The 26,178-nt window shown below is 35.0% G+C and overlaps 2 protein-coding genes across 4 annotated transcripts in view; one reads left to right on the plus strand and one right to left on the minus strand.

The window, feature by feature from the left end:
• Window positions 1–16,997, minus strand: part of LOC106055082 (synergin gamma-like) — a 34,849-nt gene extending 17,852 nt beyond the window's left edge. Inside the window, exons 1-15 of one of the 2 annotated variants that reach the window (XM_056035214.1) lie at window positions 16,919–16,997; window positions 16,277–16,320; window positions 15,421–15,542; window positions 15,154–15,242; window positions 14,479–14,651; window positions 11,563–11,727; window positions 10,795–10,995; window positions 10,176–10,265; window positions 9,136–9,361; window positions 8,019–8,181; window positions 6,845–6,929; window positions 6,085–6,390; window positions 5,023–5,283; window positions 2,181–2,978; window positions 695–1,388 (exon numbers count right to left, since the gene is read on the minus strand). In XM_056035214.1, coding sequence (XP_055891189.1) covers window positions 695–1,388; window positions 2,181–2,978; window positions 5,023–5,283; window positions 6,085–6,390; window positions 6,845–6,929; window positions 8,019–8,181; window positions 9,136–9,361; window positions 10,176–10,265; window positions 10,795–10,995; window positions 11,563–11,727; window positions 14,479–14,651; window positions 15,154–15,242; window positions 15,421–15,542; window positions 16,277–16,320; window positions 16,919–16,932 — 3,431 coding nt within the window. In that variant the 5' untranslated portion in view covers window positions 16,933–16,997. The remainder of the gene's footprint in view (window positions 1–694; window positions 1,389–2,180; window positions 2,979–5,022; window positions 5,284–6,084; window positions 6,391–6,844; window positions 6,930–8,018; window positions 8,182–9,135; window positions 9,362–10,175; window positions 10,266–10,794; window positions 10,996–11,562; window positions 11,728–14,478; window positions 14,652–15,153; window positions 15,243–15,420; window positions 15,543–16,276; window positions 16,321–16,918) is intronic. The other variant, XM_056035215.1, reaches the window with a different exon arrangement.
• An 18-nt stretch (window positions 16,998–17,015) lies between these two features.
• LOC106055081 (ankyrin repeat domain-containing protein 27-like) overlaps window positions 17,016–26,178 on the plus strand; it is a 31,384-nt gene continuing 22,221 nt past the window's right edge. Inside the window, exons 1-6 of one of the 2 annotated variants that reach the window (XM_056035216.1) lie at window positions 17,016–17,106; window positions 21,361–21,538; window positions 22,778–22,912; window positions 24,313–24,372; window positions 24,501–24,591; window positions 25,534–25,617. In XM_056035216.1, the coding sequence (XP_055891191.1) occupies window positions 21,428–21,538; window positions 22,778–22,912; window positions 24,313–24,372; window positions 24,501–24,591; window positions 25,534–25,617 (481 nt within the window). In that variant the 5' untranslated portion in view covers window positions 17,016–17,106; window positions 21,361–21,427. Of the gene's footprint in view, window positions 17,111–21,360; window positions 21,539–22,777; window positions 22,913–24,312; window positions 24,373–24,500; window positions 24,592–25,533; window positions 25,618–26,178 lie in introns of both variants that reach the window. The other variant, XM_056035217.1, reaches the window with a different exon arrangement.

Raw genomic sequence — 26,178 nt, forward strand, 5'->3', positions numbered from 1 at the left:
ATCCGAACGACAGTCCAGCGCGCAAACCGCACGACCAGGCAGCCATCCAGTAAAAGGTCACCAGTAAAAGTCCACCAAAACACACCAAAATAAAAAGGGACTGAAGGAAGATGTCTTAAAGATGGTTAAAGATGGTTAAAAATATAGAAAAGAGAAAACCAAGTTCAAACTCAATGTTTCATGTTCAAATGGATGGTAAAGAGGACTGTAATACTTTAAACTTTGTTAATTAAACTAAACTGTTAGCACATCACATTCAAAGACCTCATCACAAACCAAGAGATTAGAGACAGGGTTACTGCAGCGATCGGACCCCAGGATGACCTGCTAACTATCGTAAAAAAAACAACGCATGCTTAAAATCTATGACCACATTACAAGATCTTCGGGGCTCGCAAATACCTTCCTTCAGGGAACAGTACCAGGAAAAAGAAGAAGAAGCAGCCAGAAAAAGCGATGGGAGGACAGCATAAAAGAATGGACAGGCCTGCCATTGAGAGATGTTCTAAACAAGGCAAAAGACAGGGAGGAATGGAGAAAGACGGTCGACAAATCTTGCTTGGTGCCCAAACAGACTAAGGGATAGGTATAGGTAAAGGTAAGGTAAAGGTTAGCATTACTTAGCAACAAGAACGCAGTTTAATGAGACCAATCAATCATGCATAGACAAACTGAAATATCAGTGGGTACTTACTTTGCTGTGGGCATGTGTGTTGGCTTCTGAGGAGATAGCTGATAGCTGGACAGGGTGGCTGGGTCGTCTCGCACTTTGAACAGCCCCATGATCTCACTGGTCCCCAAGTTTTGCTTCTTAATGGTTACAAACTTTGGCTCGCTCTGAGTCGGCGACTCCTCCACCGCTGAGTTGCTGGGCAGGTTCACACCACTGAAGTGGCTCCATTCATCCTCAGAGTCACCCACTGGTACACTGGGAAATGCTGGCGGCTGCAAATCATTCTTCCAGTTCTGGACCCCAGAGCTGCTAAGGGATGCATTGCTGCTGGCGGCAGAGATGCTGCATGACCCACTTTCCCAGCCATCTTTCATCTTCCCAAATTCCCTGCCGAGGGAAGTATCAGATTTTGTTGAGGACAGCATGTTAACAGCTGAGCCAGAACTGCTTCGCTTGTTCACCCTGCTGTCATTAGGGCTGACTGCGAGGGACAACTGGTCAGCAGACTGGCTGAGGGTGATGCTGCTGCCGCCACCAAAACTGGCCCAGTTCTCCGATGACTTGGAGTCTTCAGGCAACCAAGTTGGTCCTGCAAGTGTAGCATCCTGTTCAGAGAAACTACCAGAGGACAGCTGGTCAGCAAACGAGTGAAGATCCGATCCCCTAGTTTTTGACGGAGTGGATGCTGCACTTTGATCATCTCCTGACAAGGAACCTGAACCCAAAATGAAAATCAACAAGTATTTACTTCCCTTGAAGGTTCGGAAGTGTGTTAGGAAAATAAAAAATTTGTTTGCTTATAATATACAATCTTCATGTTTATTACAATTAGAAAATATTATACATGCATCGCTGCTAAGCTTCATTATAGGCAGACTATACATTTTCTTGAATATATCACTTAGTAGATCATTAGACAGCATTATTTACTACTTGAGCTCTACTAAGATAAGGGTTGCAGAATGGTATGTCCTAGATATGACAAAGATGTTCGGTACATTTGAGTATAAAAGTGAACTTTGTTGTTATTGTGTTGGGTATGATAGACTTGCTACAGCAGCCAAATATAGGGATCAGAATTATCTCCTTTTTTATTGAATACACTATTGGGAATAGAGAGAAGATGGTAGGATACAGAGCAGAGCAGATCAATTAGGATTGTATGAAATCATATCTGACCATAGATTTGATTCGATCAGATAAGATTGAAAAAAAAAATTTAAAAATCCAGGATATTCCCAATCCATGACATTCCCATTATTAATGAAATTTTTAGCTTCGCTGCCGGTTTCAGGAATTTCCAGACTTCCACCCACCAAACCAACTTCCAAAATTTTCTTATGAAAAGAGTGCAATCTAAAAGTAGGAATTGAATATAATTAACCAATGACATGAAGGTAGAGGTAACTACACAAAAACTATACGATATGTTACATATATAAACTATACAATATGTTACATACATAAACTATACGATATGTTACATACAACAACAAAAATGAAATACCATTTTTACTTGCTCTACTATTAACACTGGAAGAACTGCCGAAAGTGTATGATGGCTCTGGCTGTTTGGATGTCGAGTTATACAGTTGTAGAATGTCATCTTTATTACCCCTTGATGCGGGCTGACCAATCACTGAGGTTGCTGGTTTGGAGATGTCATTAACTGGTGTGGCTGCAGAAAAATCAGCCCATTCATCATCATCTGGAGCTGCGGGGGGAGGTTGCTCAAATATAGACTTTTGTGGCAAGTCATTCTCAAGATGAATCACTCTCAGAGCACCATATTTATCCTCCTCACCAATGAGTGAACTTCCATCATTCACTGAGGTTGTAGTCGCAGGCAGAGAGGATTGAAAGGACGCTGATTTAAAATCTGTGAAGTCATCCTCGCTGACAACAGGTTTGGGAAATGTTGTTGTACCTGCAAGGAGACTGGAAGACACTTGTGCATTATTCTTGGCTGTGAAGCTTGAAGCGTTGGCAGGGTTCACATGTATGTTTATGTTTGGAGGCATTTTTATATTTGGAATGACACCTTGCGATGTGGTGGCAGCAACACTTTTTAATGTAGGTTGGGCCATATTTTGAACCCCTTTCAAAGCTTGGTTCTGTTGCATAGTGGGGAAGGGACAGTGCAAGGGACTCCCATCTGGATTTTCTTTCTTCTGATGGAACTCCTCCACGTACGACTCAAAATTCCGCAAGTCGTCATTCTCTGATTGCTCTGATGTGGAGACCTGACTCAAGCTGTCTCGGCCATCAGTGAAATCGTCATCTTCAAAGCTGGGCGACGTCTGACCTAGAAGTGGCAGAAAAAGTTTATAAAAACAATGAAAGCCTAATAGTATGTAATCTTACAGACGATTAAAAATACAAATTATACATAAAGATCTATTAATATTCATAGCCTGAAGAGAGCTTTGCAATCAATAATCTCAGTTAACAAGGTTTACAATTTTTAAAATTTATTTCATAAATCACTCTCTAAACTTGAGTCAAAGATCAAAATTAGTCCTAAAAGATTTGACTCGCTCATAATCAGGTAAAATATATCTTCATAAAATATTGTTATTTACTATTCCTTTTTTAATTTAAATAGAAAAAAGATGTCCATCCGATTTCCAGAACAAAGATTTTCAAAGTTTAACAAAAAACACTTTTAAATTGAAAAATCTTTCACTGCAGCATATTGTTCTGGGCTATTTTATAACACCCGTAAGATATTTTAGCCAAAGGAAAAGGGACAGTACGATTACAGCAACATCAAGCAACATTATACATTTTTTTTACAACCATAAATCTAGAAAGTACATCAAATATTTGAAACAAATAGCACTTATACTGAAATAATACTGAAATACACTAAAAAAAAAGGGGGAAAATAGATTCGGGATAATTGAAATATAAATTAATGCTAGATATTCTTTTCATGATTTTAAATCACACTTTTCATTTTTTTTTTTAAGAGGCGTTTGTTAAGTAAAAAAATGTTAATGTTAATTATCCAAATTATAACTCGCAAAATTCTTATTCAGAAAAAAAAAAATTCTAACACTAAAGAAACAGCTTATGAATAAATGTTTAGAATTCTCTGATTAATCTTCCAATGGGAAATAATACATTCTTCAGTAGGAAAAAATCTGAATTGGAGAGTTTCATAAATGGAAGCAAATCCATAAATAGCAAGCGTTTTGGTGTATCTGGTGTACAGACTAAAGGAAGTGTCGCTAAGCTAGGCTTTTTTTTTTTAAAGTTAAATGATCATTTTGTGCACTTTTTAGCACTGCAGAATCAAATTTTCTGAGTTCTTACAATTTGTAGCTTTTATTTAGTTGGCAACTGTGAAGTTCAAATTAGTATCCTTGACATTGATTAGTTTATCCGACATTCTTTTATATTTAAAATCAGTTGAGAAATTTAAAAAAAAAAAAAAAAAAAAAAACTACTTTCAATCAAGAAATACATATGTTAGTCTCTAGGTAACAAGGAAGATCTTATTGAAACCTAAATAAGTTAATAATCCTAAGAGGCAAATATGTGCTACTAAAGCATTACTCAAATGAAATTGATAGTCAAACAAGAAGGGGGAAGGGGGGGAGGAGAGATATAGCGGATAGAGTTAAACGTTAAAGTGTTTACAAATATTATTTATCTTATATATCATTTGTTTGTTACATCTAGGACTTAACAATGACAATGGATAAGCATACATTCTTAGTGTTAGACAATGTTATGTGGAGGACTGTCATTTCAATGTTGGGTGGTGGTCGTGTGAATTTGATCACGACAGAAACACCTTGAAATAACAGTCGGCTCGTTAACATGCATAAACGTGACCCAGAGCCATTATCCCAATGTATTTAGGGCATTTAGTAAAATGCTGCTTAGTATTTTGTGCCTTTTTTGAAAAGCATTGGGTCACATTTGAGATGTGCAACAATATATTACATTAATAGTATGTATAAATCCTTTTTTTTTTTTATTCTTCAAAGTAGAGATGAAATTTTTAAAAACATCTTTGCAAATAAAAAACAAATGTTTAAATTATGTAAAAATTAGTGGTTGAAAATTCTTTTTAAAAATCTTAAATCTAAAAAAAAAAGATTTTGCAATTGAAAGATTCATTTTTGAGAGTAGAGGGAAATAATACAAGCGAAAAGAAATGTAAAAATGAAAACAAAACAACAAAAAAAAACATGCAAATAATAGAAACCAAATGTAAGCCACTGTTCTTAGTTTATAAAATCTTAACGAATTGAACTAGTATGAGTAGTTTGATCACAAAGAAATCTTCAACTCAACTACTGGGACTACAAATAAATCTTGATTACAAATGCTCTTGCCTGTTGACGAGTCGCTGCTGCAGAAGAAAGAGCGCACATTTGTTCCATATTTATCGTCCACCGGCAGGGAAGCCAAAGACAGAGTCGCAGGCTTAGACGTCTGTGAGGCAGGCTGCTGCTGGGGCTGTGCAGTGATGACGCCAGTGCTTACAAACCCATTGCCCAGCTGCCCCGAGCCGGTCGTGTGAGCAGGCATGTTAAAACCACCACTTCCTGTGAAGCTGCTGCCACCGCCACCAATAAACTCTCCATAGCCTTCATCTGGTTTCAGGCAGTTATGAGTTAAATGGTGTAAGTCAATAAGTACAATAAAGGTCATCCAAATTATTACATTTCAAACAAAAATGGTGGATTAAGATGGAAAGTTTAGAAAAATGTCCCTTCCATACCAAATAGAAACAAATAAAAAAAAACTTAAGAAAACCAATTATTAGCACAATAATTATTGTAAGGATTGATTTCACTAAACCAAATAAGGATCAAAGAGAAGACTCAGAGCACGAATCAGTGAAAATATACAAGAGCTGATTTCTGATAATTATAAATGAACTAGTTTTGGGTTTTTGCTTTTCTAGGTTTAAACATATGAAAAGAAAATGTCATGGTGTTTCATAGATTTAACATTATTTTTAAAAATTATGTTTACAACATACTCTTCCAAATTGAAGAAGACACTGACATTAATAATAAACTTTATTTAAAAAAAAAAGTTTTTAAAAGTAGGATTATAAATATATTTGGAAAAGAAATTAAATATTCAGTATAGAATTCATTTTAAACATTTCTTAAGTTTAAAAAAAAAAAAGGGATGGTAATGTTTTTCTTCAATCAGTTTTAACTGAAATAAAAATCTATTGGTCAAATGTATTTCAAAAAATATTTCAATAAAGCCTATTTAAATGAACATGAGACAGAGATCTGTTGGACACACAAAGGTTATATACTGAATGCACAGTTAGAAGGATATGATGACAAAATAATCGCTGGGTAAATACATAAGATTAGTAGAGACCTGTGTTAGTCAAAGTGCTAATGCCAACGATTCATCCAGAGTTGTTTTACCTTTAGCTCCTGCAGACCCAGAGGGCGCTGCTGCTTGAAACTCTGCAAAATCATTATCTTCGGTAGGGGGCAAAGACGGTGCGGGTCCAGGGGCCGCTGATGTTCCTTTACCCGGAGCTTGCGGCCTAGGAAACTGCACAATGTGTGGCTGTGGGGCTCTGATTTGCGGGGTTACCCCAACGCTTGGGGCAACGATTGAATGCGTGGCACCAGGGGGTGGGACAAGCTGCTGGCCTAGTGTCAGGTGTGGTGTGCTGATTTGGTGGTGAATAGGAGTTGTCAGCAAGGTGGCTGGAGTGTTGGAATCTGTGTGAGAAAATTATTAAGAAATTTTAGCACTTTTTCACATTACACTTTTCAAAACCATCGAGATCTACCAAAATAAAAAAAAAAGGCATGATCTCATTTTTTTTGGCAACTAAAAATATTTTTTAAAGGAAGATTAACATATTCATGAGTGAAAAATGTTTTTCTTTTAAAAATATTCATTTTCTTCTAATTCTATAATTATGATAAAACTAGAGGATTTTAGACAAAAAGTTTGTAGACCGGAAGTTTGTATACCAGAAGATTTTAGAACAGAAGTTTGTAGACCAGAAGTTAGTAGACCGAAGTTTGTAGACCAAAAGTTTGTAGACCAGAAGTTAGTAGATCAGAAGTTTGTATACCAGAAGTTTGTATACCAGAAGATTGTAGACCAGAAGAATGTAGACAGAAGATTTAGACCAGAAGTTTGTTGACCAGAAGTTTGTAGACTTACCTTGTGTCTGTGGGTAGTTAAACTGCGGAACAGGAGCCACAGGGCAGCGCGCTAGATTGTCCAAAGTATTTGTGTTGTAATTATGCTGGAAAACAAACATGACTTAGAAATAGGTTACCCATGTCTCAAACAACTTTCTCTTTCTTTCCTCTTGGCTCACACAATAGAATAATAGAAGGATTCAATGGAAAAGTTTGATCATGTCAAAGGTCAGATCTTTTCCTGATAATGTTATCTTATCCTGGTTCTCACAAAGTTTGGAAGTCACAGAATTTAGTAGATAAGACTTTATCTTAGACTAAAAAGACTTATATATGTTATTTGAATTCAGGTCAGCACTCCAAACAGTGTTTAAATTTTTTTTACATTAGATTGATTTAGGAATAAATATGTGGATGAGTCCAGAAAAACATCAAGTTATTTCATATAGGTCTGTACATAAACATTGAACCATGATAATATGTTATTAATATCTTGGAAATTTCAAAAGTGTCATTTAAAGTTTAAAATGGGAAAAAAAAAATCAACACAAAATTATATACAGTTACTGATTGTATATTTCAAAGTAAAGCCTCCTTTAAAATAATGCTTTAGGGATGATCAGAATGTAAGGTTTTGTATGTAACCAACTGAATACTAAGAAATAGAAGATTAAGAAAGAATGCTTCACTTCCAATATATCAGTGAACAACTGACAAAGCCACTGTTTGCCAGGGTCTATTCAAGTTTCCTTGTTACCATCTCCATCAGTCTTCTGCTGCAGCTTTTCTCTGGATCTCAAATGTACATACTTCACATATCAAAGAAATACCTTCACAGGTATCTTTCAGAAGCCTGTTGCTGTCGGCTGTTTTTCTCTATGCCAGAAAGGGTAAGCTGATCTTTAAAATGTTTACAGTATCTCCCCTCCCCTGTAACCCACTCCTTCAATAATCTCACCAACTAAGATTAATTATATTATAAGATAAGATAATAAAAAAGGGAAGGGATAATTCCATGTTTTGCAAATCTTATCAACAAATTCTGTGATAATAAAAGTTTCAATAAAATATTTTTAAAACTAACCAAAATCAATTTTGTTTCTTAGCAAAACCTAATGGCCACTAGCTTTTATTTAGTTCCACTAACTACCCTGTGTTCGGTGCAGCTCCTTCCAACAAACACTCATTCTTACCTGGGTTAATGCTATCAGTGCCAACATGAGCCACAGTTCGTGTTTGACCAGCTGACCAGGCGTGGCCGTGTTACACAGCGACCATATCTCAGCCAGCTTCTCCCTGGCCAGTCCACTCATCAGCAAGATTGGATACAAGCGCTCTGTAGTAATTTTATTATTACTAAGAGAAAAGAAAAGGAATTTTATCATTTAATTTTTATTTATTATATGTTTATGAAGTCCAGTTGTCAATTTATAATAAAGATGAAGGGGAAGTAATCAAAGAAAGAGCCAGCAAGAGAAAATGTATTAATGAACTATGGCTAAAAAATCAAATTGAAATCTGGTATTTTCACATTACAAGGTAATACAGCAATGACAGTCCCAAATTCCAGACAAAGTTATACCTATGGAAATTCCAAGTATTAAAGGAATGGCAATTTGGCAGGAGCAATGCAAAGAGGCTTTTAAGTACAGCATTATGTTGTTGCTTTTTAAATATGGGGCTTGCAAAGACCTTCCTTCAGGGAATAGTACCAGGAAAAAGAAGAAGAGGCAGACAGAGAAAGCATTGGGGAAACAACATTAAAGAATGGACAGCATTGTCATTAAAAAAAAAAGGTTCTATTTAAAACAGAGAGGAATGGAGAAAGATGGTTAACAAATCTTGTGTGGTGCCCCAACGGTCAAAAAAACTAAGGGATAGATGAAGGTGAAATTTGCCTGGAATTTATATACATTAAATACAGCATGAGTAACTGACGCCAGAGATTCCATTTAAACTAAGTAACAGTTTGTAAGACATACACAAGAGGTCAAAAGTCATTTCAGAGCTAAAGAAATAATTAATTATCAGATATAGATTAACTTAATTAAAGCCCCCAGGATCACTAGTATAATGTAAATATAACCAAGTTCAACAGATGTGGTGGTAGCTTTTCCTAGGATTAGTATTTGCAGACCACAAAAATGTCCAGTTAAGCAAATAGAACGAACTAAGGTACTAAGTCAGATAATGAATAAAACTACCATTAAAGTTCAACCTACAGATGCAACTATTATTAATGCTGATAAATATGGTAGCTAAATATGGTAAACATCTGCCAGAAGTAAACATTACATAAGGAATACTAACACTAGTGAAGCCTCCCAGACTTGTTTGTACACTGGAGGCATTTGGTCTTCATTATAAGTGCACCAATCTGGTAGAGTCATGGAGAGATTCTCGGATGAGCTACAGACCACAGGAGCACCAGCCATCATACCACCTGCCATCGCAGGGAAACTCTGGGTGACTGGAGAGGTAGGATGTCCAGCAACTTCTGTGTAAGATGGGGGTGGACCTACAGGTGGGCTTATCGCTGGGGAATAGAAGACGTTAACACATTATTTCTAATATTTCAAAACACACCACACTTAGCTCAAGTTACTTTCTTATTTGGATTATTGGCGTTAAATATTACAATATTTACAGGCCTGATTGTGTCGATTAAAACTTAAAAATTAGATCTACATGTTTACAATGGTTTTTAATTTCAATGATGCAAAACACATTTGTCAGTTGAGTTGTACAGTGTGTTGTTTAATACCTATAAAAATACTTTCAACTAGTTACTTAAAGTTTAATGAAACTTCTATTCACTTCGCTTTTTTTTTTAATTGAGCATTTCATATAGTGGCCTTTTATAAAACAGGAATTTGTTACAGTCTGATATTTAGGTGTCTTGTCTTTAATTTATTTCATGTCTTCAATTATGTCTTCTCTAAAATTCTATTCATCTTCAATTATGTGTCTTGTCTTTAATACTGTTCTTAAGTCTTCAATTATATTTTTTTTAACTGAATTTACTTCCTTTTTTAATGGAATGGTTTACATATAAGTACTTCTAATTGCAAAAAAAGTATTTACTATTATCTTTTAAATGCAAACTAAACCTTTTCCCTTTTTAATGCTATTTAAAACAAAAAAAGATTCCTATACAATACATTCTCATCTGAGTCCACTTAAAAGGCTCATCCTACATGGTCACAGATGACCACAATCTCATTTCCTAAGAACTCAAAAGATGGCTGCTATAATTCTCTATTGAATGGATATCTAATGATCCTTGATTTTGCTAATTTTGTAAACTTTATATATTTGATAAAAGTTCATAAGAATTACGAATGACATACCTGGATAAGGAGTCACAAATGGCGTTGAGTAGGCTTGGTGACTAACCAAAGGTGGGGAGGCTTCAGGCTTTAAGACAGGTTTCATAACAACTGTAAATAAAATCAAAATAATCAAATTAATATTCAAACTGTTACAAAAAAAAAAATATTCTGCAATTTTACATTATGTTTTTTAAAATTCGTAATATATTTAAGTATCATAATTTATATTACTATTAGGATGTTTAGTTGTTGTTTTTTTTAAGTTTATCTGTTGCCAGGGAAGCAATCAAAAGATGTTAAATCCTCTACAGGTTTTAACGAAGTCTAATGATCATCCTATAATAAAATGCATCTGTGGAAAAACTATGTTTTGTTCATGTCTGCTTCCTTGGGTTCAAGATCCCACATTAGATCTGGGATTAAATATATTCAGTTGTCCTTATTTGTTCATTTACAGTGATATAATTTAGACCCAAAAAATGTTAAGACAATGCCACCTAAAAACTTGATTCACTAAAACAGATCATATAAAGTAAAACAGACAACTAGGTGTTAATCATGAAAACCAAAAGACAGAATTCATTTTAAAAAAAAACACAACATTTTTTTGGTATTAGCAACAAAATTTATTTATTACCTGGCAACTGGAAAAGTCCATCCAAGTCTTCACTTTGACCTTTCCACCTTCTAGCATGATCACTTTCGTGAAAACTTGCCACTTTGTTCTTATGCTGGTCATGGCCAGATTTCTGGACCTCATTCAAAGTAGGTTTGTGAAAACCTTTGGCTTTTTTGGGTGCACTCAAGTCAGAGTATTCAAGCATGATAGATTTCAAATCTACAATAGACAAGAAACAAAATGTGTTGTTTTTTTTAAAGCGAACTAAAAAAAATGTTTTCTTACAGAGATTATAGTCCCAATTATTTTGACATTTACAAGTAGCAAATTAGTAACTTTTAGTAGACATTGCACTTAATGCTACAAAGAGACGTCTGCTGTATCTTTCCATTATATAATATATCTTTGGGTTTGAACACTTTAGTAAAAAAGAAAAAAAGTATAGTTCCCCTTTCAGAGCTTGGGGCAGATGATGTAAAGGTCATGAGATTCAGTGGCCTACGGTTAACGAGAGTGTCATGTCGCCAGCACAACGACCAACCGCCTTTACTTTTCCACAACTAATGTCAGGTACCCATTAGAGCTGGGTGGACTCAGAGTCGCCTGAAGATCCCGAAATTAAAAATCCCATTCTTTACCAGGATTCGAACCCCGGACCCCGGTTTGGAAGTCAAGCGCTTTACCACTCAGCCACCATGCCTCTGAACACTTTAATACAAATCCATTATATTTATAAACAAACAAAGATGTTTTACACAAAAAAAAAATGATTCAATATTTTTCAACCTTTTCTTTCTTCCTGGTGCTTGGGCTCAGGTCCAGGTGCCAACATCTCAACAGACTGATGAGTTACTTTCACCTCTTCTGGCTTTTGATCCGAGGCAGCTGTGGATGGACCTTGCAGGAAGTCACCGAAACTGTCGTCTTCAGAGACAGGTAATGCTGTTGATGCTATGTAAAAATAAAGTCATTAATAAAATCAGAAAGCATTACAAGACACAACAGTTTGGAATTCAGAAATTTAAAAAAAAATGTCTAAGTAAGTTAGTGGTTTCTGGACATCTTTAGATTAGTAATATATACATATAATGATAATGTATGTATGCTAGGTATATCATAAGGTAAAGAAATAATAATAATAAAAAAAAGACTAGTAGCCAAAAATCAACATTACCACATAACAATAAGTTAAAATCCATTTCTAAATTTGTTAGTATAAACATTTCATCCATAATTTTATAATATATAATTTTCATTTTATAAACATAAACTCAATGCGGATGTCAACATAGCAGTGCGGCTATATCCAAAGAGAAATAATCTATTGCAATAAAATTGTAACCAAAAACAATAAAGGGGACAAGTGACATCCTATATAGAGTAAAGTGAGAAGTTCGAGCAGTCCCGATTTGACAAGAGGTTCGAACAGTTCACTTTTTATTGCTATAACTTTTTTATTTGAATGTTTACCAAATTACTACTATATTGCTACTGCGCATGCACCTTTTTTCTTTACTTCCGACACATACTATTTCCTTTTCCTTGTAAAGGCTAAGTTCATGGTGAGGTCAAACTCAGGAGGTGTGGAATTATTCTTTTTTACTACCCGGTAGTGAAGGAAATGGGTAATGGGATTAAGGCTATTTTTAAGTCTGATGGCTCATCAGCTCAAAGAGACTATTTGAAGTTGTGGAGGGTGAGAAATGGTGCAATGGATGGTGTTCTTGCGCTGGAGTAAAAAGAAAATGACTTTATAGTAAAAATTAAATATTAAAACATTTTTTTAGATATATTTTCTTTGATCTGCTCGAACCTTCCACCAACCCGATCGAGATAACTAACTGGGGAAAAATCCGCTCGAGGAAAAGTACGCTTGGCGATACTTACCCTACACCTCTTTGACTTCGTATTTAATTTTAACTAAGCCTAGTGATACATTAAATCCAATCTATTTTTATAGAAAAAAGGACGAGGAATTCAGAGATACCATCAGTTTTTTCATAGGTCAGACCGTTACAGTGCTATAAAAATCGAAACTTGAAAATTGCTGCCAGCGGGCTTAATGTGCTCGAACTTCGCACTTTACTATAGGTGAGTGAATGAAGAAGGGAAATTTCCATTCTAGATTTGTCTACTGAAAACTTGGATCTTTTCTTATGAAACACAGACTAGCTCAGGCAACCCATTTCATGTTCTAATAGCACTAGGGAAGAAGGAGTATTTGTACAAATTTGTCCTAGCATATGAAACAAGGAATGTACCTTAATCTTTGTATATTTCTGAGTATTTTATTAGGTTTTGTTTTTGTACTTGAAGATTATGGTTCAGTGTTTTATGTATAATTGCTACTTTACTTTTAAGTCTTCTATCCTAAAGGGTTTCTAAATTTAGTGATTTTTCTAAAGGTGTTACTCTAATCCAGTGATGCCCAACCTTATACGGTCTGCGGGCCATTTTAATTTCCGACACTCGTGTCGCGGGCCACATTAATGAAAAGATTTTTAAAAAAATGAAATAGAGAATAAACTATTTTAAATAGTTTATTACAAACTCGTGGCTCTAGTCGGCAACTTGGAGTAGAAAACAATTGTCTGCATCGCTCAAAATTTCTCAAGCAGGGGCGTCTGGCTTTGTAAGTCAGTAAAAAAAAAAAAAACATTTCGAAATCTGCTTCTCTGTTGGAACATGCGTTGTATCATTCAGTTTTGGAGATTTGAACCCATATCTTCTAAGAACTGTCCACTGTTTCTTCAATTTTCTACACTCAGAGTTTACTCTGCACTGATACCAAAAGAACACAAACCAAAAGAATGCAGAAATGATGCCCTGTGCTACACACCCAAAATGTCAAGGACATGGCCAGCTCTTGAAAGCAGTGGCATAGTCCAAAAAAAAATAATATCTGTTTAACTTTTTTCGCCAAACATACACGTTCTGTAAAAAATTAGTAATATGAATATTATACATTACATCACAATGAAATCCATTCATCTCTAACTTAGGGAAAATACATTTTTCAACCTTTTTTTTCGGCGGGCCGGATGAAACCACGTCGCGGGCCGGATATGGCCCGCGGGCCGTAGTTTGGGCATCACTGCTCTAATCAAATGTGAATATTCATTTGATATGAATATCACTGCTTTATTTTGTGTCTGTTCGAGTTTCTTAATGTTTTCTTGAGTTGAGGGGTCCCAAACAGAGGATGCATATTCTATTATTAGCTTATTAGATCACATTATAACCTTGTATTTACTAGTTCATTCAAGAGTTTTGGAAATACTATTGGAGAAGTCTCAAACAGACTATTAGGGAGTTATGGTTCATTTGTTCAAAAAATAAACCAAAAGAATGGGATTAACAATTATATTCATTGTATCTATTGTTGCTATTTAGATTTGTGAAGTTATTCTTATTGGTCTATGGGATTAAAGAGTTCTGAATTTTTATTCCTGGATTTTTTTATGTTTTATTCAATTTGAAGTCAAGTTGTATTATACAGTCAATGACATGGAACCAAAGGAATTTATTACTACATTGGAATTACACTCAGCCCAAGCAAATATTCAATTTAACAACTTGACAGAGGACTACCTTTACCATGCTTATAGCTAGAAGGTATCTTCCAATAACCTGACTATTTTGATTGGACTTCAGAACAAATATGGACTATTAACAAAAGAAAAATTATTTTGGATTCCTTACGCTTTATGTTTTTAGGTTTCGTCTCTCCTGCAAAAATGGAGCCAATCAATTTCCCCTCGTCGACCTTGGTGGCTCCTGGCTTTCCAAATTCTTTGAGCTTTCGTCTCTGCTCCTCAAAAAACTTTTCTTTTTCAGATTGTGGGCCGTTCTGTTTTGATTTGCTCAGCGATGCTCTGGTTATGAATGTGAAGTGCATTGTCAATGTTGTCATAATATATATTATGAGTTATTAAAATAAATACAAATTTCTATGGAAAATTATTTTAAAGAAAGCAAATGTAACACAAAAAATTTTACTGACAATTTTCCTCAAAAAATATAAGAAAGAAAGAATACATAAGTATGAATATCATACTCAGAAAAAAAAAACTATGATTATTTATAATAACTTCAGCTCATGCTGTTTTGTTTATGGATTGATTTCCTTCAAGTGTATTGTTACATTTTAGTCAAATTAATAGTTCTTTATGAAAATCTAATTGTTGGAACAACCAATACATTAACTAAGGTGAAGCTGTCAGAGTGAAATCTAAAAATTGTAATATTTTTTAACTTATGGTGCTACACCAACTTTAAACCTAGCCATGGTGACACTGTGTGAATGACACGAACATTTGATATCTCTTTTATACACCAACTTTCATCTAAGACTATTGTTATAGAATAGACAGCTACCTTTGCTGGTTGTTGACTGTGTTGATATTGCTGGTCATATGAGCAGGGTAAGGCGGCGGTGCAGTGTTGGGTGGTCCCATATGCAGGCTCTACAGAGAAACAAGGACAAATTTTTATCTCATGTAATATTCCAAGAATTCATACTTCTAAAATACCTCAATGTTTACATATAATAATGTTACGAGCAAATCAACTAAACACAACATCTAGATAGAAATTAATCTAATTAGATCAGAGTTCAGAATAGAAAAAAATATTTGAACGTACTTGCATTGGAAATCTCATGACAGGGTTCATCAGCATTTGCTGTTGCATCATGGGAGTCATGTGCATACCAGCTGGCATATAAGCTTGCATTCCAGGAACATTCATGGCAGTGTTTTGCTGGCCTTGAAACAAAGAAATTGGCTTAAATTAGACAATTTTAATCAACAACAGCTACTATCAGATAAGCATTACTGTACTTTAATAAAATATCTCTCTAGAAATAAACAACATTAAATCTCACAGATATAAAGTATTCTGAGGTGGTTTTGACCAAACCCACAAAGATAATATACATAAAAAGCTAATATATATTTTGGCAGATACAAAAGGACATTTGTAATAATGAAAAGGAGAAATGAATAGTGTTGTTTTTTTAAAGTAACTAAGGTTAAAAACTCAAGCTTGGAAAAAAAGAGTTTTAAAATAACCATTATGTATTATTTTGATTTTTAATAACTACATTTAATTTTGACCCTATATCTAAAAAAATGTAACAATGATCTTTCTTTTAATTCAATTGTAACATAACTGTCATATTCTACATACACATTTTAATGACCTTATGGGTAAACGTTTTTAGTTTATGAATTTATGAATCATAAGAATTTTCACATGAAAAAAATTATTTCAAAAGCGTTTTTATAAAAAAAATCAACAGTTGCAGGTGAAATAGTTACATTTTTAAGCATGCTTCTACACCACAACAGTATCACAATGTGAAATGAATTTGAAAACACAGTAAACCAGAGTTGAAGACACTGATCAGTGATCTATTTCTATTTTCAAAGTTTAAGTCTCTAAGTCAAACATCCACCAAAAATTGTTCTACATAATTATAATCCTTTCAAAAACTTACCAACTTGATAGCCACTGCCAGCAAATCCTGACATCTGATTCAACCTGTATAATGACAATAGAAGAATTAATGTTTTATTAATATTAAATGTCTAGAGTCCTAGTAGAGTCTAGATAGTAGATTCTCTAGAATCTAGATTAGTAGAGTAGATCCTATGAGACAATAATTTGAATAAATCATGAGTAGATTCAGTAGATCTACTAGTAGATCTAGAAATTCTAGTTTACTACTCTAGACTAGTCACTAATCTAGATCTAGTAATATCTAGTTTAGTAACTTTAGTAGATGTCTCTTTTTGACGTCAAATTTTAATGGTCGATCAATTATTGATGGTCTCCTCTCTTCACTCTTGTCTTGATACAGTAATACAGTATACAGTGTCTGTTTTTCTCCCCCCCCCCCCTTTTTTTTTTTAGATCTAGGTAAGTAAGTATTACTATTACTAGTATTACTAACTATTAGTATTACTGGTTTTACTATATTACTAGCGTCCTAAAGTAGAGTAGTCAGTAGATCTAGATTTATTCTAGAACTCTTAAGTAAAAGTAAAGGTACATATTAACTCAGCAACAGTGCTTCAAATAGTCTAATAGATCTACTGATCTAGATCTAATTCTCGATCTAGATCTAAATCATTATTACCGATTGTCGGCCATCTTCAGAATCTTGTTACCAAATAAAACCGATTGTACCTAAAATTCCCGAAACATTAGTGACGTAGGAATCCTATCTTTTGTTTACATATTCTTCTTCTTTGAAAGATAAATAAGTATGTCACATTTCCTTTATGCAAAATGGCGATGTAAACATTGTTTTACAGCAATTACGATGTAAGTTGATCTAGAGATCTCTTTAATCGAATATAACAGATATTAGATCTAGGTTTTAATTCAATGATTGTTCTGAAAAGTTTTTTTCTAGATCTATTTCTATTTAAATAGGCCTATATTATCTACTCTAGATCTAGACTCTAGTCTTGGTAGTCTAACTCTGAAGTGAACTCTGAATAGTCTGAATAAACTCAGTTGAGTAACCTGACTCCTGAGTAACTTTACTTTACTTTACTTTAGTAACTGCCTAATTACTAACTGGTCTGAGACTCACTCTACTCTAACTCTAGTCTTACTCTACTGTGACTCTGTCTACTCTCAAAAGTTCAGAGTGTCTCTCACTCTAAGAAAAGATAGTAGTAGTCTAAGACTAAGACAGTCTTTTGAGTCTAACTTGTCTAAGACTTACACTTACACTCATTACAGTGCTTACACTCAGTTACAGTCACAGTGACTTACTAAGCTAAGTCTAGAGTCTAGACTCGTAACTTTTATTTTTATAATGGTGACTAAAAGTTAACTGTCTTAAGTTAGACTTAACTAACTGCTTTTAATAGTTTTAACTCTAGAGATGAGTAGATCTACTATTCTAGATTTAAGATTAGCAGATAAATATAAAATATAATGATATATATTTTATATATTATTATAGATCTTCAATCTTGTCTTGAGTCTAGGACAGTCTAGCCTAGGTGTAGGCTAGAAATCTCATGATCTGAGATAATTGAGACTGAGACGTAGTTTAATAACTAGGCTAGGTCAATATATAATATATATAGAACATATAGAATAATGTCACTAATATTAATAACAATTAAAGGTCTACACAACTAGATTAATTAGATCTACACCAAGAATAAATTCATCATTCATGGATGATGTCTCATTGTCTGCTGAGCCTAATAGTATACTATCTCTTTGAAATAGAAATCTTCTCTTGATGTCAACATGAACATGTTATAAAAGTAAAAACATTCGCACCATGTCCATATCACATCATTTAACCACAATAAATCCCCAGTTATGGGGGAATGTAGGTGGTGCGGTGGGTGAGTGGTAAAGTGGAATGGTTGGCTTCTAAACTGGGGGCCCCTGGTTTGAATTCTGGTGAAGACTGGGATTTTTAACTTCAGGGTCTTTAGGTTGTCTCCAACCAGCTGTAATAGGTACCTCACATTAGTTGGGGAAAAGTAAAGGCAGTTGGTCGTTGTGCTGGCCACATGGCACCTTTGTAAACCTGGTCCACAGAAACAGATGACCTTAACATTATCTGCCCTATAGATCACAAGGTCTGAAAGAGTAACTTTACTTATGAGGGAATGTATGCATTATGTTAAAATAATGATAAATGCCACCAACAATCTTATAAATAAATTTAATTCATTCAGAGAGTCACTAAAAAAAGTAAAGTACTTTTACTTGTTTTTGTAAGGCATTTCCAACAACACAGTAACTAGAATATATATATAATAGTATTGGCAGTATCTTATAAAACAATATTATAAATAAATTTCATTCATTCAGAGAGTCACTAAAAAAAGTAAAGTACTTTTACTTGTTTTTGTAAGGCATTTTCAACAACACAGTAACTAGAATATATATATATATATAGTATTGGCAGTATCTTATAAAACTACATGTGACAGGTGGGGTAATGTGACGTGTGTTTGGCGCGTTTAATGTCTAGGGGATGATTATTTTTAAAGCTATCACACCCCAACCTATCAGCATATGAATCGGGAGCAGACACGCAACGAGACAAGCAATGAAAGATAGATACAAAAGTTAAAAATGAAGAATATTTATTCACATAAATATACATATAAGAATAAAAAGGGGGAGGGTTTGCATCTATCTCTAAATAATACTAGATTTAATCATCACTCTTGCACCTAATAAGAGAGTATGTCACTTTGTCCTCTGACTTAGCTGGTTGTCCTGTTGATGTCGCAGCTGGCTGTGTCCTGGCTTGAGGTTCTGCAGCTGGAGGTGGCGCTCTAGCGGATAGAGGGACGCCAGTGATATAGTTCTTGTGGAGTCTCAATCCCAAGTTCTAATATCTGTAGTGGGCACAGTAGGGCGGGTGGCCGGCTACCGTGGGCACAAGGTTACTGCGGGCAGAGCTGATCTGCCGTGGGCAGCGTGGTTGACAGGATATGTCCAGTGAGTTGCAGAGGGTTGGCGTAGCTATGACGTCTCACACAGATCTGGGTCTATAGGTACGTCGCACCTAACAAGTTGACAGGTGGGCTGTCGGATAGGCGGGCAAGGCCGATAGCGCCAAGTAGTAGAGTTGAGTAGTGTCGTGTAGACACTGAACAGCAAATGGCAAATACTTGAGTAGTGTCGAGTAGACACTAAGCGGCAAATAGCAAATAAATAGGCAGATCTCAGTAGGAAAGTGCAGTGCTGAATAGCACTCAGCACATGAATAGGCAATAGGTGATTCTCGATAGCAAATAAATAGGCAGGTAAGTAGATAGTTGATCCAATAAATAGGCAGGTAAATAATTCTTGATAGCAAATAGGCAATAGGCAGACACCTGAGGGAGGCTGCGGATAAACAAAGACAAGTTAGGACATGTCTCTCATACATCTTATCGATGCCCTCTACTGAGGTGCATTCGTCAGATTGGTGAAATTGCTTTAGAGCACAATAGGGAGATGATGACAAATGGGATTGGGACAATAGATGGCTGACAATAGCAATATAAAAATGTACATAGAAGGGGAAATAATAATCTCAAATAAACAACACAGGTGGATAGAGAAAGAAATGGGGGGGGGGTTGAATTGGGCGGTGATCAGCGACCAAGACGATTTGTTTACATATGACCGTAGGTCGAGAACAATGGAGCGCGCTTGAATGGAGAGGGTGTCCGTTCAAGCGGCGCAACTCTCATTAGAGTGAAATGACTACAGGGGAGATAATTCAATACAGGGGAGATAATTCATATCTCTTTTCTAGACGCAGTATCAGTGCGCTAGTAAAATTATCAAGGCCGCCAACCGAGATAAAGGAAATAAAATAAGGTGTACAAATATATACACGGTCGCATCAACGATCAATTGAGCAACGTAGCATTAATAGATTAATGCAATACTAAATAAATACATAAGGCATGTTTATGTTTTCTACTTACGCCAGTGAGAAATACACAATGCACTAATTAAATATAAATGAAATAATAAAATACACATAATAGTCTCCAGTGAGAAATATGCACAAAAGTAATTAAGATGGAACTTGTGATTAAGTTCGGCTTACCACCAGGTATTCCTCTAGGAGAAAGGATAAATGAAGTAGTCCAGACTCAATTGCTCAGCGATAGAGAAATAAGAGGGTCTGATTTGATTTGGATCTACTTTATATAGGCCTGGAAAATGTGGGCGGAAACAGGAAATGTCCTAGGCTAAGAATTATCTTACATGTGGGTGAAGTCCGACAAGAGTCGCACCTTGGAGTATCACGCGGTGTGTTGACTCTATTGATCTCCTAGATCAAGGAGAGACGTGGGAGAAAGGGTGGGGGGGGAGAAAGATTGGTTTGCATTCCAACCAAGGTGGTGTCAACCGCGACCGTCCTTCAGACATCCGGCGGGTAAGACAAAAGAGATCGTGTGTTTACCTTTCAGCTATCTCCAAGGTGGTCAACTAAGTCTAGCCTGGAGGGGAAAAGGTGGTGCGGGTGGAGAATTTAGGGGTAGGATGGGGAAATAATTAAAATAAAATAAATAAATAATGAAAAATAATAATTAATGCTGTGATAAATTTGAGTGACTCTGACAGCGAGTTTTTGACTTGTCACACTACACAATAACAGTAGTACAATTGTAGCTTGAATGAATTTGAGTATCTAATAAGATCTATATGTTAGAAATATAATATATATATATATGTGTGTGTGTGTGTGTACTTTTTTTGTGATGGTCCACGCACCGGTATGGCTTACCAGCACAGTTTTCAATATTACAGATACTGCTCAAAATAAAAGAGAATTCTGTGGCTCTTGTATAATTTTATTTTCACTCTAAATCACAAAACAGATTGCTCATAATTCAACTGTTTTGGAAAGTGCAACAATTAACTGCTTTTTCTCCCAAGCCACTCAATCAGCATTTGGTGGTCATTCATTGGCATTGAGTGAAATGAAGAACTGTTTCAATCCCAAGTGAAAAAATCCCCTTTTCCCTAAAATTAAAACTCTTTTTATATATATTTATATATATATATATATATCACATTTCATTGCAGTATAATAGTCATATCAAAATCCAGTTTGAAATTGGGTAGGTCAAAATGACCTAGAGTCAGCCTCAAGATGTTTATGTCTAGCAAGTATGATGAAGATGTGTCGGAGAACCCATTTTTTATGAAGCTGATGTCCAGCCATGCAGAACTTATTGAAAAAGTGACTGTTGCAGAAGGCATTGTAAGTAAACTTATTATACCTATAGTAATAAGCAGACTCCTATCTTTACATGAAATAAGAGAGTGTTTATGGGCTTCAATATTTACCATTCTCTTCCCCCCCCCCCATAGACTTTTAAAATAACTAGAATGTGTTGCCTTGGACCATTCATAATAATCATAATAATGATAAGGCTTGTTGAGTCCAATGGAATAACTCCATAAAAAATGTATTTAATCAATTCAATCTTTATTCAACTAGATTTAATCTTAACAGTCATAACAAACACATGCGTCTCACATGACTGATTGACTTAGTTGTTTTGACTCCCAGTGAGCCACAACAGTACTTCATCGTCAGACTCTGTTCTTGGGGAACCCCCTTCAGTTGGGTCCATGTGCATCCTTCCATCTTTGCTTCTTGGTCTACTGATCTCCTCCATGTTTTGCTTTGGTCTTCCAGCCTTCCTCTTGCCCCATGGGTTCCTGTCTACAATCCTTTCTTGCAATATTGTCTGATGTTCTTGGCATTGTGTGCCTAATCCAGACTCATTTGCTTTGTTTGATTTCGGGTTCTGTTGTTTTTCGCTGAGTTGTTTCCTGTAGGCTGTAGTTTTGAAATTTATTTTTTTCAACAAGATTAATCTCGGCGGAAAAAAACAAACACACATCTCACATGACCGATGGCTCGAGTACAATAGTCATGACCTTGCAGTAGACTGGATGCACACAGAAAAGAAACAACTCATTGCACTATACACAGAATTTTCTCTCTTTCACTGCAAACTTCTGGCCACCTTTCTTTTGATTTCCCTTAAAAAATGTTTCTTTCTCCAAATGTCCTTTTCAGCTTTATGTCCCATATTAGTGGCCTTGAAATACTGATTGAAGATTCATTATCAGACACAAACTCAAGCATGACTACTTTAGCTCACATGATTCCTTGTAAGGTTGTTGTATTTGAAACCTAGAGAAATGATAGTATAAATATGGTAGATATTATTATTAGCTTATTATTTATATACAAAGTCTAACATTTACTGATCTTGGATTTGTTTTTAGTGCTCTTTAAAATTGATGAAAATTATCCTTACCAAGGCTTGTGGCTTTTTAATTTTACTAGGCTGAGGTAACTGGTAAAAGAACTAGTATAAAAATATGCCCTTGGGAGTGAACACAAATCTAATGATAGTGTAGAATTACTCTTAAGAATCCGTCAGTAATTACATCTTACCATAATTTTTTAAACATATTTGTAAAGGTTTGTGTTCCAAAGATTTCTATTGCGTCTCACACTACTGTGACTAGAGAAGATGCAGAGGACCACATTTTATTACCTTTTACTGAAGGCTCAGAGGATGGAGCTAATGAGGTCTTCAAAACTCTATCTGGCAAGGTGACTATAGCATGTTTTGTTTGACTCATTGTTATATAGAAGAAAGAGAATAGACATATTAATAAATAAATAAATAAATATATATATATATATAAACAAGAAAAAGACCAATTCCTTGTGACCGCTACTCACCATCACTATAATGATGAACCGATTTGAAGCAACAAAATAAAGATGATAGTTGTTAAGGCCTCTGCGCGGTGTTGATTCTTTGAAATTTAACTAGTGTAGATCTACGTCTGACTGGAAGTAACACTGAACTCAAACTACTTCAGTAACACTGGCGAAAGGCCGAAACAAATCAAATATGTAGTCGACGCTGATGTTGTTCTACAAATATATTTAATAATCAAGAAGGGAATCGTCCGATGTCAGCCATGTCCGTAAATCCGTATATCTATTGTACTGCTCTACACGAAGCGTCTTCTTTGTAGCGTCACTTAGAGTGTTCTTGTTTTTTAACCAACTTTACGTCATCGTCGCTAAGTAAAACTTTACCCTATTCCCGAAACAAATAACTAATTTCTAATCATGTCATAACATAGTACATTAAACTTAACTTAGCCAATACTTGGACCAACAAAAAAAAAAGGCTACTACAGAGAATGAGCCATCCAAGCCAAAACACAAGAAGCAATGACTTTTACAGAGCACGTCTTTGCAAACAGCCCATAAAATAATGTGGTGCATATAAAAGAGAAATACAGAATGAAGAACGAACTCAATATGTTCATGACAGCCCTCTCCTGCCACAAACATAAAAAAAACAAACACTTAAGATGGAATAGGCTTATAGTGAACTTATCTGGCTGATGTTGTTGGCTATTGAGGCAGAAAAGAAATGAAAATACACTGTTCTAAAAGTGCAGGAAATCAGGAAGATACATTCTGAATTAAAAAGGAATGCCAGAATGTTCTATGTTTCATTCATTATTAAATCAAGGCAGTAGCTTGTTAAGGCTTTATAAGGGTAGCATTGTTGTGTGATTTTTTGATACTTTTCTATGTCTTGTAACATTGGGAAAATACATTCTCTTACCATATTAGTCATTCTGTTTCATTCTACAATTAGAAAGGCCTCTGTAAATTGCATTTAGTGGATATAAATTTATTTATTTAGATTAAAGCACTGTTTTATGATAGACTTTTTTACTTTAAAAAAAAATAAATTCTGTGGTTTAAATGTTAGTCTGGGAAATGTCTAGAATCCTTTTTTTTATAACGGTAGTATAATCCCTGTGTTCTCTCCCTTACTCTTCCTTTGTAATACTCTACCAGAAAATTAAAAGTTATCCTTTTGAGGGAAGCTGTTTTAGTTCAACTTTCTTTAGTTTTTGAAATGGATCTATTCTTTGCTATTTATAAATGTAACTATTGAAACTATATATTTTTTTATGTAGTTAGTTCATGTGGACAAAGACAAGCTAACAACAAAAAGTGGATTTCAAATTTCAGCAGAGGTAATTGAAACTAGTTTACAATACAGTCTTGTAGATCTAACCAATGTTGTTTAGTGTCCACATGTTAACAAAGTAAGCACAAGTTTGACAAAAGAAATAATAATTAATTTGTTTTGCTTGAACTCTAGATTTCTGTTTTGTTTGCGGAGACATTTCATGGTGACGTCAACGGCAGTTACAGAGTTTTTTGCATTGATGGACTTATTAACAGAGAAGTTGGTCAGTCTTCTAATAAGTTATTGTTACTGTTTGTGACCTACCCTACTACCACTCCAGCCCAACATAACCAACACCCTGTACGGCAGTGCTGAACAACTGAAGAAAACAGCACACTTTTTTTCCTTGGCACAGTCTGCAAAAGAGCTCACAGCTCAGCAGCAATAAAGCTGGCTAGAAGAAGAAGACCTAAAACACTATTAACACACACACACACACACACAAACAAGCTATTATGATTCTATGTTCATTGGTAGAAGATTGAAATATAATTTCATCAAATACATTTTTTTTTCTTTTAAATTGTTTTTGTGAAAAGAGTCCTTCATATTGTAGAATACTAAATTTCTTACTTTTTTTCGTACAATAATAGAACATTTGTTAGGCACTTCTTCACTGTGTCTTATGCAGATAAGTCAAATAGAGGTAACTCTAAAACAACTGAATCAATTAACACTGGCAAAAAGCTAACAAATTAGTTGACACTGATAGCAAATGTCAAATAAGAAGTTTAATAATAATGAAGGGAACCATCAAATGTCATCAAGCTAAATCTCTACATTCCTAAAACCTGGCCCTCTCTTAAAGCCATCCAAAGTAGTCTGTTTATATTTCACTATTCTTCCTAAAATCATTTTCTTGTTTTTACTAGTCGCGTCATTGTCTCTGACTCAAAACTTTCCCTTTCTATGAAACAAATAACTAATTCTTTATCGTGCCATAGCAATGTGGAGGTATCTGGAAGAAGGTTTCTGTGCTTCATTTAAGTGCTCAGCAAACACATCTCAGCTCGAGTCAAGTCCCAATAAAAATTCCTGGCCCACATCAAGACTCAAACTAGAGCCCCCTTGTTAGAGAACCAAGCTCTTCATACCACTCAGTCTCACTAATGAACATTTAAGTTCCAACTTGCAAGAATGTTCAAATTATTCATTCTCTCATCAGAAAAGGACAAAGTTCAAAGTTCCCTCAAGAATGTATCGCCCACCAGTTACGTGCAAGTACTGGACATGCTTTGGTCACACTCAGGTAGACCACTTCATTCTTCTGTGTTCACAACACACAAAAAATTCTCTTTTTAAAAGTTGCAATATTTTTGTGTTTTTTTTATTAACTTACAAATATTTATTCATGCTATGAAATGTAAAAAAAACTTATTAAAAAAACAAATTGAGCTAGCCATACTAAATGTTGTCAGAGGTCTCGCCAAGCATATGCTTTGACTTGTCAGTTTTGGACACAATTTCAGATTTTCACAACCACCACAAATCTCCTTCAGGACGGCAAGGGGTGGCAGTGAGCAGGGTTTGAACTAAAAACCTTCATGATGACAGTCTAAAAGTGCATACCACATGCTTTAGAAAAGGACCAACTCAACCTTACAGACTATGTTTAATTGTCTTTGTGGGAATTTTACATAAGTTAAAATAGCTTTTTTTACTTTCAATACAACCCCTTACAAAATGATTGGCAGGTTCTATTTTTTTTTTTTTCTTGTTTAACTCTTTCTCTCCGTAATTATTTACCACATTTTGGTGGAATCAACAATGGTATCGTCAGTTCGGAGAGAAAGAGTTAAATAAAATATTT

Source organism: Biomphalaria glabrata, chromosome 7, assembly GCF_947242115.1.
Source record: "Biomphalaria glabrata chromosome 7, xgBioGlab47.1, whole genome shotgun sequence".
In the NCBI taxonomy this organism is placed as follows: Eukaryota; Metazoa; Mollusca; class Gastropoda; family Planorbidae; genus Biomphalaria; species Biomphalaria glabrata.